The sequence below is a fragment of the Macaca nemestrina genome, chromosome 8 (genome assembly GCF_043159975.1).
Source record: "Macaca nemestrina isolate mMacNem1 chromosome 8, mMacNem.hap1, whole genome shotgun sequence".
In the NCBI taxonomy this organism is placed as follows: Eukaryota; Metazoa; Chordata; class Mammalia; order Primates; family Cercopithecidae; genus Macaca; species Macaca nemestrina.
Window position 1 is genome coordinate 14,393,886 of NC_092132.1, and position 19,734 is coordinate 14,413,619.

At 40.0% G+C, this 19,734-nt stretch overlaps 1 protein-coding gene across 3 annotated transcripts in view; it reads left to right on the plus strand.

The window, feature by feature from the left end:
- Positions 1 to 19,734, plus strand: part of LOC105492815 (adenylate cyclase 8) — a 268,639-nt gene that overhangs the window by 155,283 nt on the left and 93,622 nt on the right. For 2 of the 3 annotated variants that reach the window (XM_011760072.2, XM_011760073.3), the window contains exon 8: positions 10,221 to 10,418. The exons of the other annotated variant lie outside the window; for it this stretch is intronic. In XM_011760072.2, coding sequence (XP_011758374.2) covers positions 10,221 to 10,418 — 198 coding nt within the window. The remainder of the gene's footprint in view (positions 1 to 10,220; positions 10,419 to 19,734) is intronic. 3 annotated transcript variants of the gene reach the window in all.

Below are 19,734 nucleotides of genomic sequence, written 5' to 3' on the forward strand. Positions count from 1 at the left end.
AAGTATAACTTTTATTGTTTGACACAGTGCAGTTCATATCGAGGAAGATTTTTCTTTCCAAGCAAAATTGCATTTGATGTGAGTGACTTTTCATTCCCATTTTTCAAGTACTTTTATATGTGCCCTGATCTACCAGTTTTCCTGCTCTACACAAACACCTGGGTCTCCCCACTCTAAGGTGACTGAATTCTAGCCAGAGAAAAGATAACTGCTATTTTTGTTGGCCTGAACAGCCTCATCCTGGTTACTTATATATGTACTTATTTTGACACCTTGTGTCAAAAGAGACTTACAGTAGCTTATCTTCAGTAAGCATACAGTATGGATGGAAGTTTTTGCAAGGTCCTCTTCTGTCTCAAGGATTCCCAAACTACTGTTGTGAATTTCAGGTTATGCACCACTAGATTTGGCTGTGTCTCTTCCTACTCTGTGACTTTTTTTTTTTTCTTTTTCGAGACGGAGTCTCGCTCTGTTGCTCAGGCTGGACTGCAGTGGTGTTATCTCGGCTCACTGCAAGCTCCACCTCCCAGGTTCATGCCATTCTCCTGTCTCAGCCTCTGGAGTAGCTGGGACTACAGGCGCCACCACCCCCGGCTGGATAATTTTTTGTATTTTTAGTAGAGACGGGGTTTCACCGTGTTAGCCAGGATGGTCTCCATCTCCTGACCTCGTGATCCCCCCGCCTCGGCCTCCCAAAGTGTTGGGATTACAGGCGTGAGCCACCGCGCCTGGCCCCCACTCTGTGACTTTTATGTTATCTTTAGTCCCCTAAAGAATCATGTCACACTGTGAGATGGTAAGGACTTTGGATACATTGTATGCAGTATCACCCACTCTGGACTTCATGTCTTGGGAAGACTTAAACACAGGACCACTCATAAGTGATAAGCCTGGAAATGAACACTCTGGATAATAAAAAGCCAGAAAAGCTAAACGAATTACACCATTCTTATAGAAATATGTGTGTTGGGAAGGTTAGGGTAAAAGGAAGTAGAAGCCACAACTCCAAAGATGTAGCAATTTAGCTCTAACGTAGATGGTTTCTTCTTTTCCTGGTTTTGCCCTGACACAGCTGGTGAAAAGTAAGAGATGCTGGATTCTTGAAGGTCAGTAATTTGTTGCTCCATTGGAACTAAATTAGGGAAAGCATTAATAACTACATTTGATTAGTAAATTGTGTAAGAGGGGTCTGAAAAAACTCATACTGAGAAATTTAAAACACCAAACATGAGCAATTTATCAGCAACCCAAGGTGTAAGTTTTTCATCTGCCTAAATTAAAAGTTACTTCTGAACCTTCAAAGCTAAAAATTTAAATAATTCTATTTCAATTTTCCCAAAATTTCTATTAAGAAAACACAACCACAAACACACACACACAAACATGCACACCCACAAACACACAAATGTAAACATGCACACCCACAAACACACACACATCAACATGCACACCCCAACACACACACGCATATAAACATGCACACACAGAAGATTGCACACCCACAAAACACACAAACATGCACACCCACAAACACACACACATATAAACATGCACATGCACACACACACACACACCCCCACACACACACCCCTTCTTTTCCCCATGGCATTGACACTTCTAAAAAAATCCATCTTTGTTGTTCACAAGAAAATAGAGTAACGTAGGTCTGGATATATGTTTGTTTATTCATTTCCTGAGCTAAAATTCTCCAGTTGCCAACCCAAGGTCATTCAGTCAACAGGATAGTGGTCATCTCACCAACCACAGCCAATGACATTTCAACCCAGCTAATGCAGTGCTAGGAGATATTTCAATTCACACCTACCCTGTGGCCCTATGAACAAACCACTGACATTTCAGTTTCTCTCTCCCCTACTTACGAGTCCCATGTGAATCCTGGCAGAAATCTTGCCTCCATTCCTAGATCATACCTTATCCCAGCACTTATACCATCCCTAATCCGGAGATGAAGTCTGTTTTGGAGTTTGCATATCTGTTCCACACATTACTACGGATGTGATACTTTAAAAGTTAAAAATTCAATTCAATTGACAATTTGCCTCAAATCATATGGCGTCAAAGTGGTCAGATCTAAATGAGTGTGCCAAGTTCTGTTTCCTCCAATTCTGCAGAAGTTTAACAACATTTTTTGATTTAAAAAAATGACCCAAGTGTGTAATGTCTCAGTCATAATCACATTTCCCAAACTGAGATGAGAATCTTCTTTTTAAGGAGCCCAAAGAATGATATCAGAGGCAAGTGTCTAGGATTAGCTAATAGACTGGTGAAACAGAGTCAGGCAAGCTTCTCAGGCAGGAGGGGATCATTGTCAGACCCCACTTGACCCAAGTTAACCTGGCTGGAGTCCTTAGGCCAAGTCTAAGGGAGAACATCGAGAATGTTGGTAACTCCCTCTGTGAGGTCTGAGTCTTCTTATCCTGAGAGCTCTGCCCAGTCACCTGGAATTGCAGTTGAGCCTGGGGATAAGCCACAGCTGACCACCTGCCCACATCACATCTCAAGAGAACCAGGAGAGTACATCTGGGTCTAAAGCCATGACCCAGAAGTAGGTTGAACTGAAGCAAGAGGCGAGGCATGTAATGTCAGGCAAAGCACACCAGGAAGACAACCTAGCATTGTGCTTGAATATCCTGGGACCTAAACCCCCAAATGAGTAAACTGTTTTCATGCTCCAGTTTGCCAATATTATTTGAAAAGCCAAGCGTGAGGTTGTGGGGTTCAAATGAGTCGCAAATGAGTAAGTGCCTACTGTGGTATCAGCCAGAGCTAGGGGCTCCTCCCCTGCCATTGTTTTATTTTCTTCATTCATAGACTGAAATTTCAGGACACCAAGGAACAAAAGTCCATCAAAGGATTTCACAGATTCCTTCATCCCTATCACAGTTAGCATCCAGGCAATGGTTGGAAACTTCCAATTCTGCCTAAAGATGGGAAGCAACAATTTTCCAAATGGCCTAAGCCCCAGACTGACATTGTTTACTCATAACTGGGAAACCAGACAACAGAGGGGTGCTGAAGTCCTACAGTAGGCTTATTAGAAATGTCTAGGCTAATATTTCAACAGAATGGACATTCTGACCCTTGTTATATCGTTTCCTGGAGCAGAAGCTATGAGACTATTATGAAAATTACTTAAACCGCTTTCCAAAGCAGAATCCCACAGACCTCCTCCCACAATAAGATCTCGTTAAACATTCATTTGCTTTTCTTGGAAAACAGATTATAGTGACATAAATATTCTAAAAATAAAAGGAAAAGTAAGCATGATTTCTAACTAAAAAAGCATCAAACAGATCATTTGGTTGTACCGTTTCATTTTCTCTTAGTATAGACAGGAAAAGTTGCAACAATCTTAACTAACATACCTTGCTGATGGGAAATCGTCCTATTCACTAGCACCTCCACTCCCATAAGAAGGAAAACTTGTTATAAGACAGGGTCTTGGAGATCTCATGTGGATGTTTTATCAAGGGCTCTCCAAGTCAATGTTTACTCAAATACCACTTAGCACTTTCTTACTAGGAAAATATTTCATCTCACATCTCCCCATTCCCAGATTTGAGAGAAAAAAAAATTGTGCCATTTTCAAATATAACAAGCATTCTCCTGAGGTCCTCAATGCAAACCATTGTAGACTAGATCACCTTGAAGCTTTCCCAAGGTATAAGCTTTCTTAAGAATAAATGATAAGTATTTAAGATGATGGACATATTAACTAGGTTAATCCAATCATTGTACGACATATTCATATATCACAAGGTACCACATAATTGTATATTATTATAATTTGTCAAAAAAAAGAACACAAAATAACCCTTTTGAAAGTAGAAGGCTTCTCTTCCAGGGGTTGGGCCGGCATTTTAACAAACAGTAGAGAAAGAATTGCTGTAATGTGTACTGTTGGGGTACTCTTACTTAGGCTCACTGTTTTTCTTGTATCTGGCAGGACACAGGAAGTTCATAAGAACTAAAAGGTGGAACCTCTGCCTTTTCCATAACCCAAAGGCTGCAGGCAGCCAGTTTAAAACAGAGGTACAGAAGCTTCCAAGTTAGGCACAGAAACATGCTGCCACGGGGGTAATGGAAGCGTGCTCCAGGAATAGGTTGGGGAAGCTATTGGCCCTACCTATTTCTGAATGGAGATTCCAGCCTGAAACTGAAAACAAGCAGAGTCTCTGGGAAAGATTAAGACATCTCAGCATGAAAGACAGAAGCTGCACAGCCGTGCCTTGAGATTGCTGAGCTTGACGTTCTCTCTAGGTCTTTCCCATATCAGCAATGAGTTGGCCCACTCTGTGAGACCTCAGTCACAACTCCTAGAGCTAAATCCGAAGACTACCACATGTGCCTTGTCAGGGAGATAATAAGGAATAAAGTGCTTTCACTAATGACCTTAACCTCCTTCCACCAGCTGGCTCATGGAGAACACACAAACTGAAGTTAGCCCAGGTGCTGGTCCCAGAAAAGGCTCACGGTTACCACTTGCCAGCCTGTGGTCTCTGGTGCGCTCTAGCAGCCAGCACTGGCAGGTAGTAATGGGAGTGACATTCTCTGGATTCCAAAAGTATGAATAAAACCTCACATTGGCAAGCATCATTAGGCTGCCTTTAAAGGTCCTTGCTCTTGCTGGAATATTAACTGCATTGGTAGTGCCTTTTATCTCATGCTGAGAAAAACTAGGCATTTGATCAAATCGCAGGAAAATAAACTACTTCTTATTTAATACAGTACGGAAACAGAATCTTTCCAAAATTTGAAGTCCATTTTGGAGAGAACAGAAAAAAACTAAAGGGACTTTTGCAGCTAAAGACCAGAAACACTGCCCTGGGGACAATCTTCTTCTAAAGGCACTCAGCCTTTCATCTATCCATTCATTCATTCCTTCCTTTCATATACACTTATTATGAACCTAGCAAATATACCAGGGACTGGAGACTCAGTTATAGATAAAACACAGTGCCTGGCCTCAAGGAGATCATAGTCTAGAGAAACAATCACCTAATTAGGCAATTATAATGAATCATAGTAATTGTGATAAGGACAATTGCAGCCTCAGAGTAGGCTTCCTGGAGGACGTGATGTCTTATTTGTTTTTTAAAGTAGCAGTAGGATACATGCCTAGATGCTACATGTTTTCATGTATAATATGAGTAATTACTTAATAGGTCAGATTATGTCAGGTGCCCAGACTCCACCACAAGGTCAGATACCACATGCATTGGGTCTGGTACTCTGTGAAGTAGTCCCCACAAGGCATGGACAAACTAAGAATTGTGCAATATGTAGAAACTATGTCACCTATGGAACAATTGGGGAAATAAATTTCCTGTGCCTAGTGAAGAAAGCTAAGGACACTGGAAAGCAGCCACATGGAGGGAGATGGATATAGACCTTGTTCAGAGATCAGAAACAGGTCCAGTGTGTGGAAATTGTGAATAATAGCATGGAAGAACTTTAAAGCACGGTTTCCCAAACAACATTCCATGAAACATATAGAGGCAATTCAAGAAAAGGGGGATTTGTGGTCAAAAAAGTTTGGAAGATGCAGAGTTTAAAAGTCTTATTTCTGCAGAACTTATCAGTGCCTTTATCTCAGTAAAGTATATTGAGATAGGAAGATATAAGAGATTTTTCATGCAGTAAACACATTTATTGTGGTTACAAAGTATTTAAGTGACTACAAAGTGTCAAGCTTTGTCATAGGCCTTGGGGACAAAGAAACGAACAAAAGAGACAAAATTAAGGTAAGGAGAAATGGCAGTAAACAAATAATGGATCTACATTTTCTAAACTGATTGGTCCTCAGAACCATTTTGTAATGAAGCTTCTCATCATTCTTGTGTTTCTTGAAACACATTTTTGAGAAACAGTGAATTAGGAGGATCTAACAATGAATTAGATCACTCCAGTATTGTAACTATGTAAGCTGATTTGCAGTGTCTATAAGGATGCTTTACAGGGTCTTTTGAGATTTGAGTATATGATCCCTAAGACCTAAAATGTTTTTGACTCAATAAAACTGGATGTTTTTAGACAGTATACCTTCATCCTGCAATCTTGCTGGGAAGAATTATTTGCCGTGACAAACTGGTGAATGAATACCAAATTTTATGACCACCCATGAAATGATAGGATCTGCAAGAAAAGTAGGATTTTACTAGGAACATAGATAAGAGACAAGTCCTAAAGAAGAGTGTTCTGATCATAAACCAAATGATGAGCTTAAGAGGATTCATGACTTCCTCCAGCCCGTTCAAATGCAATTTACAAAGGGCTACCTGACCCTCTCATTATAATTTTCACCAGAACCCCCAAACTGTCAAGCATCAGAGATTCAGCTCAGATCATTTGTACTTTGATCTGTCTCAAGCATCTGTGAGGGAGGAAGCATTTACGGGAATACCTGAGGAGAGCACCAATCTCCATTAGGATAAATCTACTACGGTCTTCAACATCTTTTTGGGGAAAAACTCAGTCGTGAGAGGCCATCTCAGCTGCAAACTCTGCCATTTCTGCTGCTCCAACCTGACCTCCCAAATATCTAAGCACCAGCTAAAGTAAATGAATAGCATTATTTATTTATAACATCATTTATAACATTATATTATATTGCTGCTTCAGTCTGACATCTCAAATATCAAAAACACAAGCTAAGTATACACATACATATATTATATATAAATACAATATATACTTCAATCATACATTGAAGCATACATTCAAATATATGTATTCAATTATATATATATTATATTATAGTCAAGTATTATGGCATTTTCCATTTTCTTCCATTTCATCCATTTGTTTTTCCTATTCTTTAGCCAATTGTTTAAGGTGTTTATGTGAAAGAACCGTCTCAACATTTTGGAGGTCAATTTAATACTGGAATCATTATTTGGAAGCTTATGCTATTTTTAAACATGATCTCAGTCTAGCTCACACTGGTGCTGTAAGTCTTAAAAAGAGAAAGCCTTATTCTATTAAAAATAGCTCATTCCAGTATGACTCTAATGACTCCAAATAGACAAATAAGGCAAGTTATACCTGTCTCCACTACTGACTACAAATGAATCACTGTGAATATATCAGTGTATGGATTTTTTATGTTGGTAACATTATCCCACTGAAGGTGACGTCTTAGTGGTCATTACGAATGACTAATGAGATAGAGGGGTATCACAGATGATCCCAAATCATAGTCACCCCCAAAGACATGTATGCTTTGCAGTGTACTGGGAATTAAATGAAAGCAGATGATTTCCTGATGTCCCTTTCTAGTTTCAATTTGCTTGCCATCTTGAGTTAATGATGGTCTTCCCTTAAGCACATATACCCCTAAGAAGTGAGGTAGGTGCTAGAGAGGTTGCTGGCCAAACAGCACATGTAATTGTCACATGTAATTGACAGAGGAAATTATCAGAAAAAAAAATACCACTGAAAATTGACTACCTGCATAAAATGCTAGGAAAGCACTTGCAAAGAATGAAAATAACTACATGGGCAAGAAAAGAATTCTCCACCACATTGTTGACATTTTGATGAAAGGAGCTCCCTCCCAACTATTACCCATAACTTGGTGGGGGTGATGAAAGAAAGAAGAATGACTCTAAATTTCTCTCTCATTTGAAGCAACCACATAGACAGCCAATAGAATGTGGAGAGGAGCAGGGGAGCTTTGAAAGGAGGAGATTTCATTGGTCTCTGTCCTACAGAAGTGGCCAATGGCAGCAGAATCCTTCTCTGAATGGACGGCTGAATACAGCACAGGCAATCAGGAAGCAATGTCTATTCCTAATTTCCAAATGTCCTCTACATACCAGTATCAGTTCCTGCTAACATTTTCACCAGTTTACATCAATAGGAGAAAAATAAGAACAAAGTAGATAGTTATTTATTAAACTAAATGTATTCAATGTAAAGGACTGTCTTTTATTCTGAGATTGCATCATTCCTGTTGAGGAAAAAAAAATGCCCTTTCTTCTATTACATAATGGTCACATTAAAGAGCTGTAGTTCCTACTGCTGTTGCTACTGCTGCTGCTGCTGCTGCTGCTACTGTAATTTAAACAAATTAGTCCCCAAACTATTTTTTGAAACTTCCCTCCTCTGTGAAATCCAAAAGTCTTAGAGTCACTGAAGGCATAAGGCACTGGTAGAGTGGATAAGCTCAATTTAGTTCATAGAAGGAAAACCATATACAAATAAAAATATCAGACAGTGAGAGATGCCTAACTGTGAATGTGCTTAGATGTAGCAGATTTCATCACCAGCTGTTAGACCCCAGCTCCAAGCACTTACAAGGGCACCCTGGCATCCCAAGGTCAGAATGTATGGTCAGACAAGGACAGCTGGACTGTCATTTCCATCTCCTCTCCAAGATGGAAAATGGAGTTTTGTCACATTTCATGCCATATGAAAAAAACTTCTGCCCAAAAAAAACAATGGGAAATCCACCAAGTGGCCGACAGTTCAGCTTCCTTTGCTTTCTGGGATGCTGTACTAATGGCATTTAATTCCAGGGGCTAAACTCTCTGGCCCCACATGTATCCTGCTGTTCAATTATCTGGAACATTGGTTCTTGCTTCCTTGTCTCTGCTCCAGCCCTTCTCCTAACATGCCTCCCCCTAACATCTATTTTTTTCGCTGTAGTAGTCTCCTTAGTACTCAGAGCTGAAATTACATGCTTCAGTGCCCTAAGCACATATATTTTGCTTTCTCATGTTAGCACATGCAGCTCTATTCTTTATTCTAGGGCTGGAGAAGAGGGTTTCAGTAAATTCTAGCCATGATGAGCCCTGCTACAGAATGCTTTAGAGGCTTTGAATTTATGTTACATTGATTATCTTAATGAAGGTTAAAATGAAGGGTTCAACACCATGGGGAGAATCCTTATAGGGTGGGCTGGATGGCTTTACAGAGGTCAAAGCTCCTGACTCCAGCTGTGGTCCTGGAGTCAGCAGATCTGGCTTGGCAGCAAATGGGCAAGTCTCTCTGAGGCTCATCGATATCTGAAGGTTTGGCAAGAGGATCTGCAAGGTCCTATGTCACCTCTCACAGGCTGCCATTTGATGACTCTATAATCTTATCTTCGTCTAGCCTGTGTTCTAAACATAGCCAAGCTGAGAAGCTGGCAGAGAAAAGCAAATGCAGTGAGTGTGTATAGAGGCAGAGAATTTTTACTTCTTTACTCACTCTACAGATGCGTGGCATCCTCTACTTTCCCTCAAGAAAATCTCTTGGAAGGATGGATTGAGCTTCCTTATCCCTATATCCCTTCAGGTCCAACTCACACTTTTTTTTTTTTTTTTTTAATCTAAGAAGCTGCCTTAAATTGGTGCTGTGAGTGAACACTGCATTTGGCTAGATCCAGCCAGTTAATCTTATCATGGCTGCTAAATCACCAGGAGAAAAGGTCTCCCTGCCAAACCTGGTGTGTCTTTGTAAGCCAATGCAGTTTCTGCATCCATGTATCCATATCCAGTGACCAACCATGGTGGTTATGCCTTTCCCCATCTCGTGCTGTGTAACCCTGTGAAATGGTGGGAGGCTGCAACTTACTTGCATTTTTTCCCAAAAGAAATTACACACATATATCTATATGAATATATAGATATATAATGGCCTATGCTGAGGGAGGGACATATTAACAAAGTAAAAAATTTAACAATCTTTATCAAGTTTAAGGAGCAGATCCTGGCACATTTGGCTGTCTTTCTATGAGTGATGCTAAAAAAAAATGCAAGCCGTAAGACCCCAAGACTCTCCACCACCATTAAATGAAAGGTCACACGAAAATGTGGAATCTACTCAGTTGGAGATGATCATTTTTGTGGACTTTTAATATATATTTACTTTCCGTTATTTTTTTGGTTCTCTTTCTCTCATACCCAGGTTGTGCCTGGTTAGAGAAAGGGTCTTGATTAACATTTCTAAGCCAACAACTCTCCAAATACCTCAACCAAAGGAATTCAGTGTGCCTACATAGAGAAAAGGGAAGTGTCCCTCTGGATGTGATATTTTGCCAGGTTGTATTTCTCTGCACCAAATGCTATCAGATCAACTTCTGTAGGTTTCACTGAATACAACTGCATGGAATGCTATTACTGTTTGCAATGCAACATGATCTAAAAACATTGCATTTATTTTTTATCTAAAGGGGACTAGCAGGTTTATTGTGTTTGCATGTGCTTTCCCCCTAGACTCTGGCTGCCCTAACAAGAAATTCAATAAATCTGCTTCCAAACCATCTTGCACAAGCTTTGCATGTCCAGTCTGGGCCTGAGGAAATTAACAAGAGAATAGAACATACCATCGACTTGCGGAGTGGCGATAAATTGAGAAGAGAGCATATCAAGCCATTCTCACTGATGTTTAAAGACTCCAGCCTGGAGCACAAGGTAGAGCTGGGTCTACACAGTGGCTCTTTTTCTGAGTTAATTGTTGTAAATGTTCGTGGGACTGGAGAGAGAGCCCAGGGGCTGTGGTTTTGGTTTCTTTGTTTGTTTGTTTGCTTTGGTTTGGTTTGGTTTGGTAGTGTCTTTTATCTTTCTCCTTGAAAATCATGAGTAGACTGAAGGCCATGAAAGGAGATGCAAGTTAGATTAAGAGAGCATCAGCTTGCTCTTTAAGGAAAAGAGGACTCAAAGAACAAAACCTCCTTTAACTCAGTAAGCATCAAAAGGGTTTCTTCCACTTTGAGATTATTAAGCCAAGTGGCATTAACAGCCACTTACCTTTGCTTTTAGATGAATTCACATCAGCTGCAACCATTTTAACATAATAATGAAGGCACCCAATAACTTGATGTAAGCATCAGTGATAAACACTCTTTCTTAGACTTTAGATATCTATTCTCCCGTTTTCCCAGTTGTCTGCTGCCTCAGAGTCCTCTGACCTAGGCCTAGTAGAAAGAAGATGGGTTGTGGATTTGGAGTCAAATTTGAATTCCACCTCTGCCACTTTCTTGCTGTGTGACCTTAGATAAGTAAAGTAACCTCTCCAAGCATGAGTTCCTCTCTGTACGATGAGGAAAATGAATGCACCTACCTCACAGTTAATATGGCAGTCTTCAGGGCAATACCTTGATTAGGTAAAGTGTTCAAGGATGGCAGCTATCATCATATTAATGATGACTTTTCCATTCCCCTCCCCCACCTCAGCTTTGAACTGGAAAGGGGAGTGGGCAGATGGGGTGCCGACCCTGCTTAACTGGGTTGCTCCTTTGCGCTGATGGAAGCTGACAGACCTTCCTTGACTGAGCACAAGAGGTGCCTGGCATCTGCAGGAGCCTCAGGCAGGAACAGCAGGGAATCTACAAGCAAATTTCTGGAGTTTGATTCAATACTCTGTAAAGCTCCAGTGAGCAATTTTTTTGTAAGTTTGTTCAGCTGCCTGGGAGATTTGCTTTCCTTAGTTCAGAGAATTCACAATTCTGTGCACATACACCATTCCCAATGAGCTTCTTTGATAACTACCTCAGGATTACAGACTCCAAAATTAATACCTTCACCTACAGTTCCCAATTTGAGATGGATTGTGTCTATGTACTAACAAAACAAAAGGAAAAGAAACATTTTGCCTCCCTCAACCCCCCACAAAAAAAATAACAGACACACTTCTCTTATTCATCATATGATTAAGGGCTTAAGGACCAAAATAAATGCATTTTCTTTCCTGGTTACTGCATTGAAGAAGCTAGGATGAAGAGCTGGTGGCTTTACAAAGAATCTTCTCAATCAGCTTGTGTAAATGCCTGTGTCCAGAGCTATACAAAACGCTTTTATTTATTTTTGCTAAAGACGTACTTGTCTTACTAATAACCTAACCCCTGCATACTACAGATAGTTTCTAGTGTGTTTTATTTAATAGCATTCACATCTCATCTGCAGCCATCTGGTATTGGACCAGAAATGGACCTAAGGGAGGCACAGCATGCCTGAGGTTGATTTCTGTGACCAAGGGAAGATTCTTCTAGAAGAGCCAAAGGACAGCACCCTGAACAAACATGGGACTTGCCCATTGACAGTTTAGCCACAGACCACCTAACCTGTGCTAAGCATTACATGGGTTCCCCAGTGGTGACGGCACCAGTACATATCAGAAAACGATCACTTCTCTTCTGTCACAGAGATATTCTTCATTGACTCTTGCTCTGAGATCATCTCTAGAGACTGTGTTACTGCTGAGCAGAGAATATATCACAAGTAACATTCATTGGGTATTTACCAAGTACCAGGCACTATTTCTAAGCTGCCTGCATAAATCAACTGACAACAACAGTAATATAAAGTAGATGTTATTATGAACCTCATTTTATACTTGATGAAAGGAGACATGGAGAAATTATTATGAAGTTTTCCCAAAGTCAAACTGTCAGAAAGGGACTGGAATCTGCGCCCACCGTGATGCCACAGCCACTGCTCTTTTCTGTTGACTATGCTGCCTCTGCCAGGAGTTCCCAGGACTTGATTTCCCAGGGTTTCGTACGAAGAAGACAACACTGTTCTGTCTTCATTTTCCTTTTGTCAAACTTTGGATGCAGTGGGAGGCATAGAGAGGGAGTTTACAGGAGAGGCTAAGTAGGAAAGGGTTCTAGAGCCATAACAAAATTAAAACAAGGCTTTCAAACACAGAGGATTCCAGAATAAGAAAATAGCATTAATATGCAGTTCCTCTGTGCTTGCTGTTAGATATGTCAGTTTACTATTCCACTTACAGAAGAGAAAACTAAACTTCCAAGAGGTTAAGTAGAGATCTTAGATCTCAAAATCCAGCTACCGTATTTCATTCACGCTAAGGTGTCATCAACTGTGAGATGCCCTATTTTCTATACAGCACTCAGAAAGGAAAAAGAAACTCAATATGGGTTTCTAAGAGGAAACACACACTAATAAACTGGGCTTACACCCTCAGGGTAAGGATGTGGGGGGACTGAGGCTGGTAGGACATCCCCCTTAGGCAAGGGCAGTGAGGAAACCCACATGCCTATATCCTGGTATTGATTAAATAAAGGGAAGAAGCTCCCCAAGAATTTAAACTCCAAAATGGAATCTGCATAGGTTTGCTGCATGGATTTACACTTAGAATGTGGACCAAAAAAAAAAAATTATCAGAGAATTTAATTTAAAATGATCCTGGATTAATATTGCCACCTGGTGACCACAGAAGCAATTGCAAACCTCCCTGGAAGGAAGTCAAGATTTTAGGATTCCCTTGATAATAAGGTGCATGCTGATTTCAGAGATGTTAAAGTGCACATTTTAAGGAAAATTGTACATTTTTAGTAAGAATATATATCTTAGAATTTTAAAAATACATACAATATTTATGATTCTAAAGCCTCTTCTGTTCCCACTGCCCTACCCTTCTTCTTGGGAACAAGCCTGGACCATAAAAGTATGTTTTCTGAAAGGAAAAATGGAAATGGAAATAATTGTTCCTTTGCAATCTTTGTAGGAAAGAAAAGGCTTTATTCTGTTTGAACAATAAGAAGATACATGAATAAGGGAACACATTTGCCTTTCCACCTTTATGAGAACATTGAAATGTTTAAACACTGAAATGAACAAAGCTCCATTGAAATGTATAGAAATATCATTCAGACATTCCCTGGTCACATTTGCCTATAATAATTGGCATACTTATCCACAACACTATGTGAAACAGGACTTTTATATACTTCATGGTATTGCATAAATACTTGTTGAATGAATAAGGAAATGAATAAAGACTCAGTTTAAGAAGGTTAGATAAGACTGCCTCACCCCCTGTAGCTGTCATCAGGATATTTTTTGTGAACTCTAAGAGCCGAAAGGCATGGGTCAATTTTGATGTGACTCTTTTCAGTGGAGTTTCAGCAGAGAATAAAAGTTCTGTGTACTCCCTGCCGTGGAATTTCAAAGGTGGCTCACTCCCTGCTCCCTCACAGGAGTCTTTTGAGTTAAGCTTCAGAACAGTGTGCTCATGACTCATGTAGCTTAGCAAACACATCTTTCCTTCTCTAGTCCTTGGATTCTTTATCTGTGAAATGAGGACATTGGACAGCTCCTGACCACTTCAGCAGATAATGCTATAAATCTATGAATTTCCTATGACCATGGTGGCCATATGTCCTGGTTTGCCTGGGACAGTAGTAGATGCCTATTTTTACAATGTGAAATTAGTATCACCTCCCTTCACTCTCAAAAATCACCCAGTGTGGATGATGTGTAACAGGTCATGTGACCCAAGGCTTGGACCTCAGCCAGGTTAGAATTAGTGACTCAACAGCTTCCTTCACTACCCAGCCAATCATCAGGACTTTCTAAGCAGACCTCTGGATAGTGGAGATGGGACCTATTCCAGTTGCCAAAGGCCTTCCTCAGCTCCTCCCACATTTCACAGATGAATCCTTTGCCCTTCTTTAGTCAGGCTAAATATTTCCTAAGTGGCCTTACAGATCTCATGGGCAAGCACAAATCAGAACTATGGTAAAGAGATGTAGAAAACATAATGTGTCTGTCAGATGCTACCAATCATATTGGTATTTCCTTATTGAGCATTCCTATTTGATATTTTCTTATTAATAGAAGAATGCATTTTCACTAATAAAAGTTGATACTAAGTATAAGGCAAAAAAGAAAAAAATGAAATCTGTTTGGATCTTTCAACCCAGGGTAACCACTGTTACCATTCTGGCACCTGTCATTCTGGTCTTACATGAGTGTGAATCTACAGACTTATATACACAACCGTATTTGTCCATTTTCATGCTGCTGGAAAAGACATACCTAAGATGGGGCAATTTACAAAAGAAAGAGGTTTATTGGACTTACAGTTCCACATGGCTGGGGAGGCCTCACAATCATGGTGGAAGGTGAAGGAGGAGCAAGTCACATCTTACGTGGGGGGCATCAGGCAAAGAGAGAGCTTGTGCAGGGAAACTGCCATTTCAAAAACCATTATATCTCATGAGACCCATTCGCTATCATGAGAACAGCACAGGAAAGACCCACCCCCGTGATTCAGTCATCTCCCACTGGTCCCTCCTACAACATGTGAGAATTATGGGAGCTACAAGATGAGATTTGAGTGGGGACACAGAACCAAACCATATCAACAACTTTTATAAAAATAGACCACTGTATGCACAGGGCATTGTAACATAGTGCTAAACATTCTTTGCTTGAGCTTTTTTCCCCATAATTAAATCTTCAATTACACAGTGATTTTAGTATTTACATACTATCTCATTGCACATTTTAACCATTTCAGGCTTTTTTAAAAAGTTTTTCACTGTTATAAATTACAAATTGTGTTGTAATGACTATTCTCATAATTAAGTTATGCATTTTTGCTTATTTATTTTTTAGGATAAAATCCAAGGGGTGGGTGAAAGAGAATTCACATTTAAAAATATTTAATAGTTATTTTGAAATTGCCTTCAAAAATTGTGCTTACACTTTTTTAAAAATTGTCAATTTGATAAGAAGTAAAAAGCAGCACCAGCCTGGCATTTCTGTTTTTATTTTTAAAATTATTATTGCAGTTGAAGGGTTGTCAGTACATATTTTGGCCTTTATATTTCTCCTTTTGTGACTTGCACGTTTCTCATACCTTAATGGTATGATTTACACATTTGTCTTCATCGCCCATCTATTATTGCAGTGCTCACCTTTGTCTTTTTGATTTGTGAGCCTTCTTTACACACTGAGGAACTTAACCTTTTGTGGGATCACCTATCTTGGGCCCTTCCATTTTCAGAGCACTTACAAGAAGGTGATGTTTCTCAGCCTCTGGTCCTCACTTCTCTTCTAGGAAAGGACACTGAATTAGGCTTAGGATAGGGAAGACAATTAATTACATTTACTTATGGATGTTTCCAAGGCAGAGTAGCCAGCCCAAAACCTTTAGCGTCTTAGGGGAGCTTAATAACATAGGAACACTTATTTGGAATTATTTCATTAAGCTAAGTGTTCAAAAAACAATGTTAGGCCGGGCGCGGTGGCTCAAGCCTGTAATCCCAGCACTTTGGGAGGCCGAGACGGGCGGATCACGAGGTCAGGAGATCGAGACCATCCTGGCTAACCCGGTGAAACCCCGTCTCTACTAAAAAATACAAAAAACTAGCCGGGCGAGGTGGCGGGCGCCTATAGTCCCAGCTACTCGGGAGGCTGAGGCAGGAGAATGGCGTAAACCTGGGAGGCGGAGCTTGCAGTGAGCTGAGATCCGGCCACTGCACTCCAGCCTGGGTGACAGAGCGAGACTCCGTCTCAAAAAAAAAAAAAAAAAAAACAATGTTATCACCTTAGAATAAGGCGACTTCCTCATCTTGAATAAAGATTAAGATATGTTTAATATATACTTCAAAATTGATTGGGTAACTATGCTTTGGATATGGGCATTTTTGTGGGTAAAGTGTTATAATCAAGCCATATCAAGGAAAATTAAAGTTCCTTCCTTCTTTTAATGCTGATATTTTTCCTCTTGATTCTTAATTGTTTCGAGAAAAGGTATCCTTTGTCCTTATGACAAATTTATGTACTAAAACTCTTTTCATCTCAGGCTAAGAGCTTTCAAACTTAAGAATCATCTGGGGATCTCGTTTGAAATGCAGGTACCATCCCGTCACTCTGCCCCCAAGATTCTGATTTGGCAAGAAGACCTGCATTTTGGTAGACATTCTTTTTTGGATTTTGTTATTCTAGGTTGTTGGCCATCTTTCTTTGTCCTCCTTGATTGAGCGTGAGACTCAGGCTGGTCACTTGTCTCATGTCTTCAGAGATCAGCTTACATCAAAAGTCCCCAGATCCTCATTCAAGGGTAATATAGCTTTTAACAAATCTAGAGGAGATGGCTCCATGAGGCTAATAATGGCTTCAGGGCCACAGTATTTGGAATCGACTAGACCTCAGTTCAAGTCCCACTTTGGAAATAGAAGTGGGCATAAAGGACAGTTGATTAGTTTACTGATCAATAATGGATAATGACAAGTTGATATCTTTCTGTCACTCAAACGGATACCCACACACATATATAAAATCCTTATTTTGCTCACCAGTATTTAGTCTTTGCTGAAAGACAGAGGAAAGAACATAGACTGGATTCCTGACTTGAATCCAGTTCCAACCAGTTACTGGTTGGGTGATACGAAGCAAGGGGCTTGATCTCATTGAAATGAGTATGATTGTCTGCCCTTAGGGGTTGTCGTGAAAATTAAATGGCACAATATTCATATAACAGAAGTTTGGATAAATGCAATAGTCTTTCTTTTCCCTTGTCTTTCTAATTAATCCTCCGCCAACCCAAACCTGCACAAGGCAAGACCCTTTTTAAGATAAATCTCACGCTTCTCCTAGAGCTTTTTCTAAAATAAATAAATAAATAAATAGTAAATAAATAAATAATAACAGTACTTCATTGAAAATGGTGGTGGGAAGGGCCAATCTTAATGTGTCTTGTATTCCAGGGTACCAGGGTTCCACCCTTCATTAATCTAAGCAAGTACAGCCTTGTAACTCATTGGAAGAGGTGCTTCCATCAATCTCCCAGGATCACAGGAGCACAAGCAGTGACCACCTTGGCCTCTGAGATGTGTTTAAATTTGTAGGTGTCATTTGCTTGTCTTTTCTCTAAATGACTTGATTATTCTAAGATCCTTATTATCATTATTTTCCAAAAAAAAAAAAAAAAAGGTAAGAAAGATTGTTTCTGTTTCTGTCTTCAAGGATGATTGGTGTTTGATCATTCCCAAAGGCCATGCTTTTCTTCCTGTGAGGACAAGCCAGCTGAGGATTAGATATTTCACGCATGGGTTTCTTTGTGCTCCTGCAAAAGACTGTCTTTCTGTCCACACTTCTTGTGATTCCTTGGGAGTCCATCAGGCATGGCTCAGAGTATTCACTCTAGTGATTCTTGGGGAGTGCATCCAACAGAGCTCAGAGCATTCGTGCTGTTGATTATTGGGGAGTCCATCAGGAACAGCTCAGAGCATTCAGTCTACTTGGTTTGGATTCCGTTTGTGTCCACTCCATTGGGCATCTTATACTGAGATGATATAGGAAGACATAAAGCCACAGCTTCTGTGCCCTGGGAACTTACACTCTGACTTGTGATCTGGGAACTTCCCATCCTAACACTGGGCATGATAATGGCCACTTTGCAAGGTGGTGCAGATGAAATGCAGGTAATACTTAAGTGCCTTGGAGGCTGCAATGAATTGCAACTGAGGCAGCAATGTGACAAGGAAACTGATATTTGTTGATCACTTACTACCATATCATGACTATTTTAAATGTTTTGCCTCATTTTACTTAAGTGTCACAATGTCCTTTATGGAGGTACTAATTGTACTATTTGGCAGGTAAGGGTGTCTCAGAGAGTTTGAACAGCATTTCCAAGACCCACAGTAATAGAAGGCAGCAGAGTGGGGATTCAAATAGAGTTCACTGTGACTCCCAAGCTATTCTACTACTTCTGCCACACCTTGAAAAATCCTGTCTTTCTTCTAAGCACCTGATTTTCATATAGTTTGAAATTCATGAAGGATGCAGCCAGGGGGTTGCAAGGGAGGAGTTATACAATAATGCTTATGGCAAATACATCTTAGAGGCAAAAACAAAACAAAACAAAAAAACGTTAAAACCATGAACATTTCTTTTATCCTCTATTCATTCCCCTCCCACAAACAAATATCCCTCCCACACACAAATATCCACACATGTACACATATGTAGGCACACACATATACAAATAATCCACCTCATGTTTCTGGCAACAGACATAATCTTGATAAAGGTAGCCTGAAAACGAAGGCAACTCTATCACCCTAGCTATCCATGAACATGTAAGAATCAAATAAGTGAATACATGAACACGTGAAACACTTTTTCTCTTAGGCCAGTGGGAGAAGGAATGATGAGTCCTTGAACCACCCTTGAACTGTGTTTCCCAAAAATGGCTGATTAGCTTGAGCATCAAGGAGGTAGTTTCGTGACAAAATGGCTCAAGAGAAGACAAAGCCAGAAATAGCCTCATGGAATGATCAAACCCGGCCGGGAGTGGTCGCTTACACCTGTAATCCTAGCATTTTGGGAGGCTGAGGAGGGTGGATCACTTGAAGTCAAGAGTTCGAGACCAGCCTGGCCAACATGGCAAAACCCCGCCTCTACTAAAAATACAAAAATTAGCCAGGTGTAGTGGCATGCACCTGTAATCCCAGCTACTCGGGAGGCTGAGGCACAAGAATCACTTGAACCTAGGAGGCAGAGGTTGCAATGAACTGAGATCACACCACTGCACTCCAGCCTGGGTGACAGAGCAAGACTCCATCTCCAAAAAAAAAAAAAAAAAAAAAAAAAAAAAAAAAGATCAAATTCATATTAAACAAAACTGAAATTGAATGAGCTTCATTTGTTACACACAACTAAGCTTTTGCCAGTTTTATATTATGATAATTATTGTAAATAGTGCTTACTATGAACCAAGTTCTGTGCTGAGTATTTTCAAAAACATTCATTTAATGTTACTTTTTTCCGTTAGCAGCCACATAAAACCAAGGATTTGCCACACAAGAGAATCTTTAGATAATTATTTGGCTGAGTACAGTTGGTTCTTAGCTGTGTCCAGAATGTCTCTCAGTTTTTTTCTGTCATTTATAAAGAAAATCAAAGTTAAATGGAGGCTTTAAAAACTTCAAGAAAAATACATCATAAACTCTAAAATGTTTCTTACTTC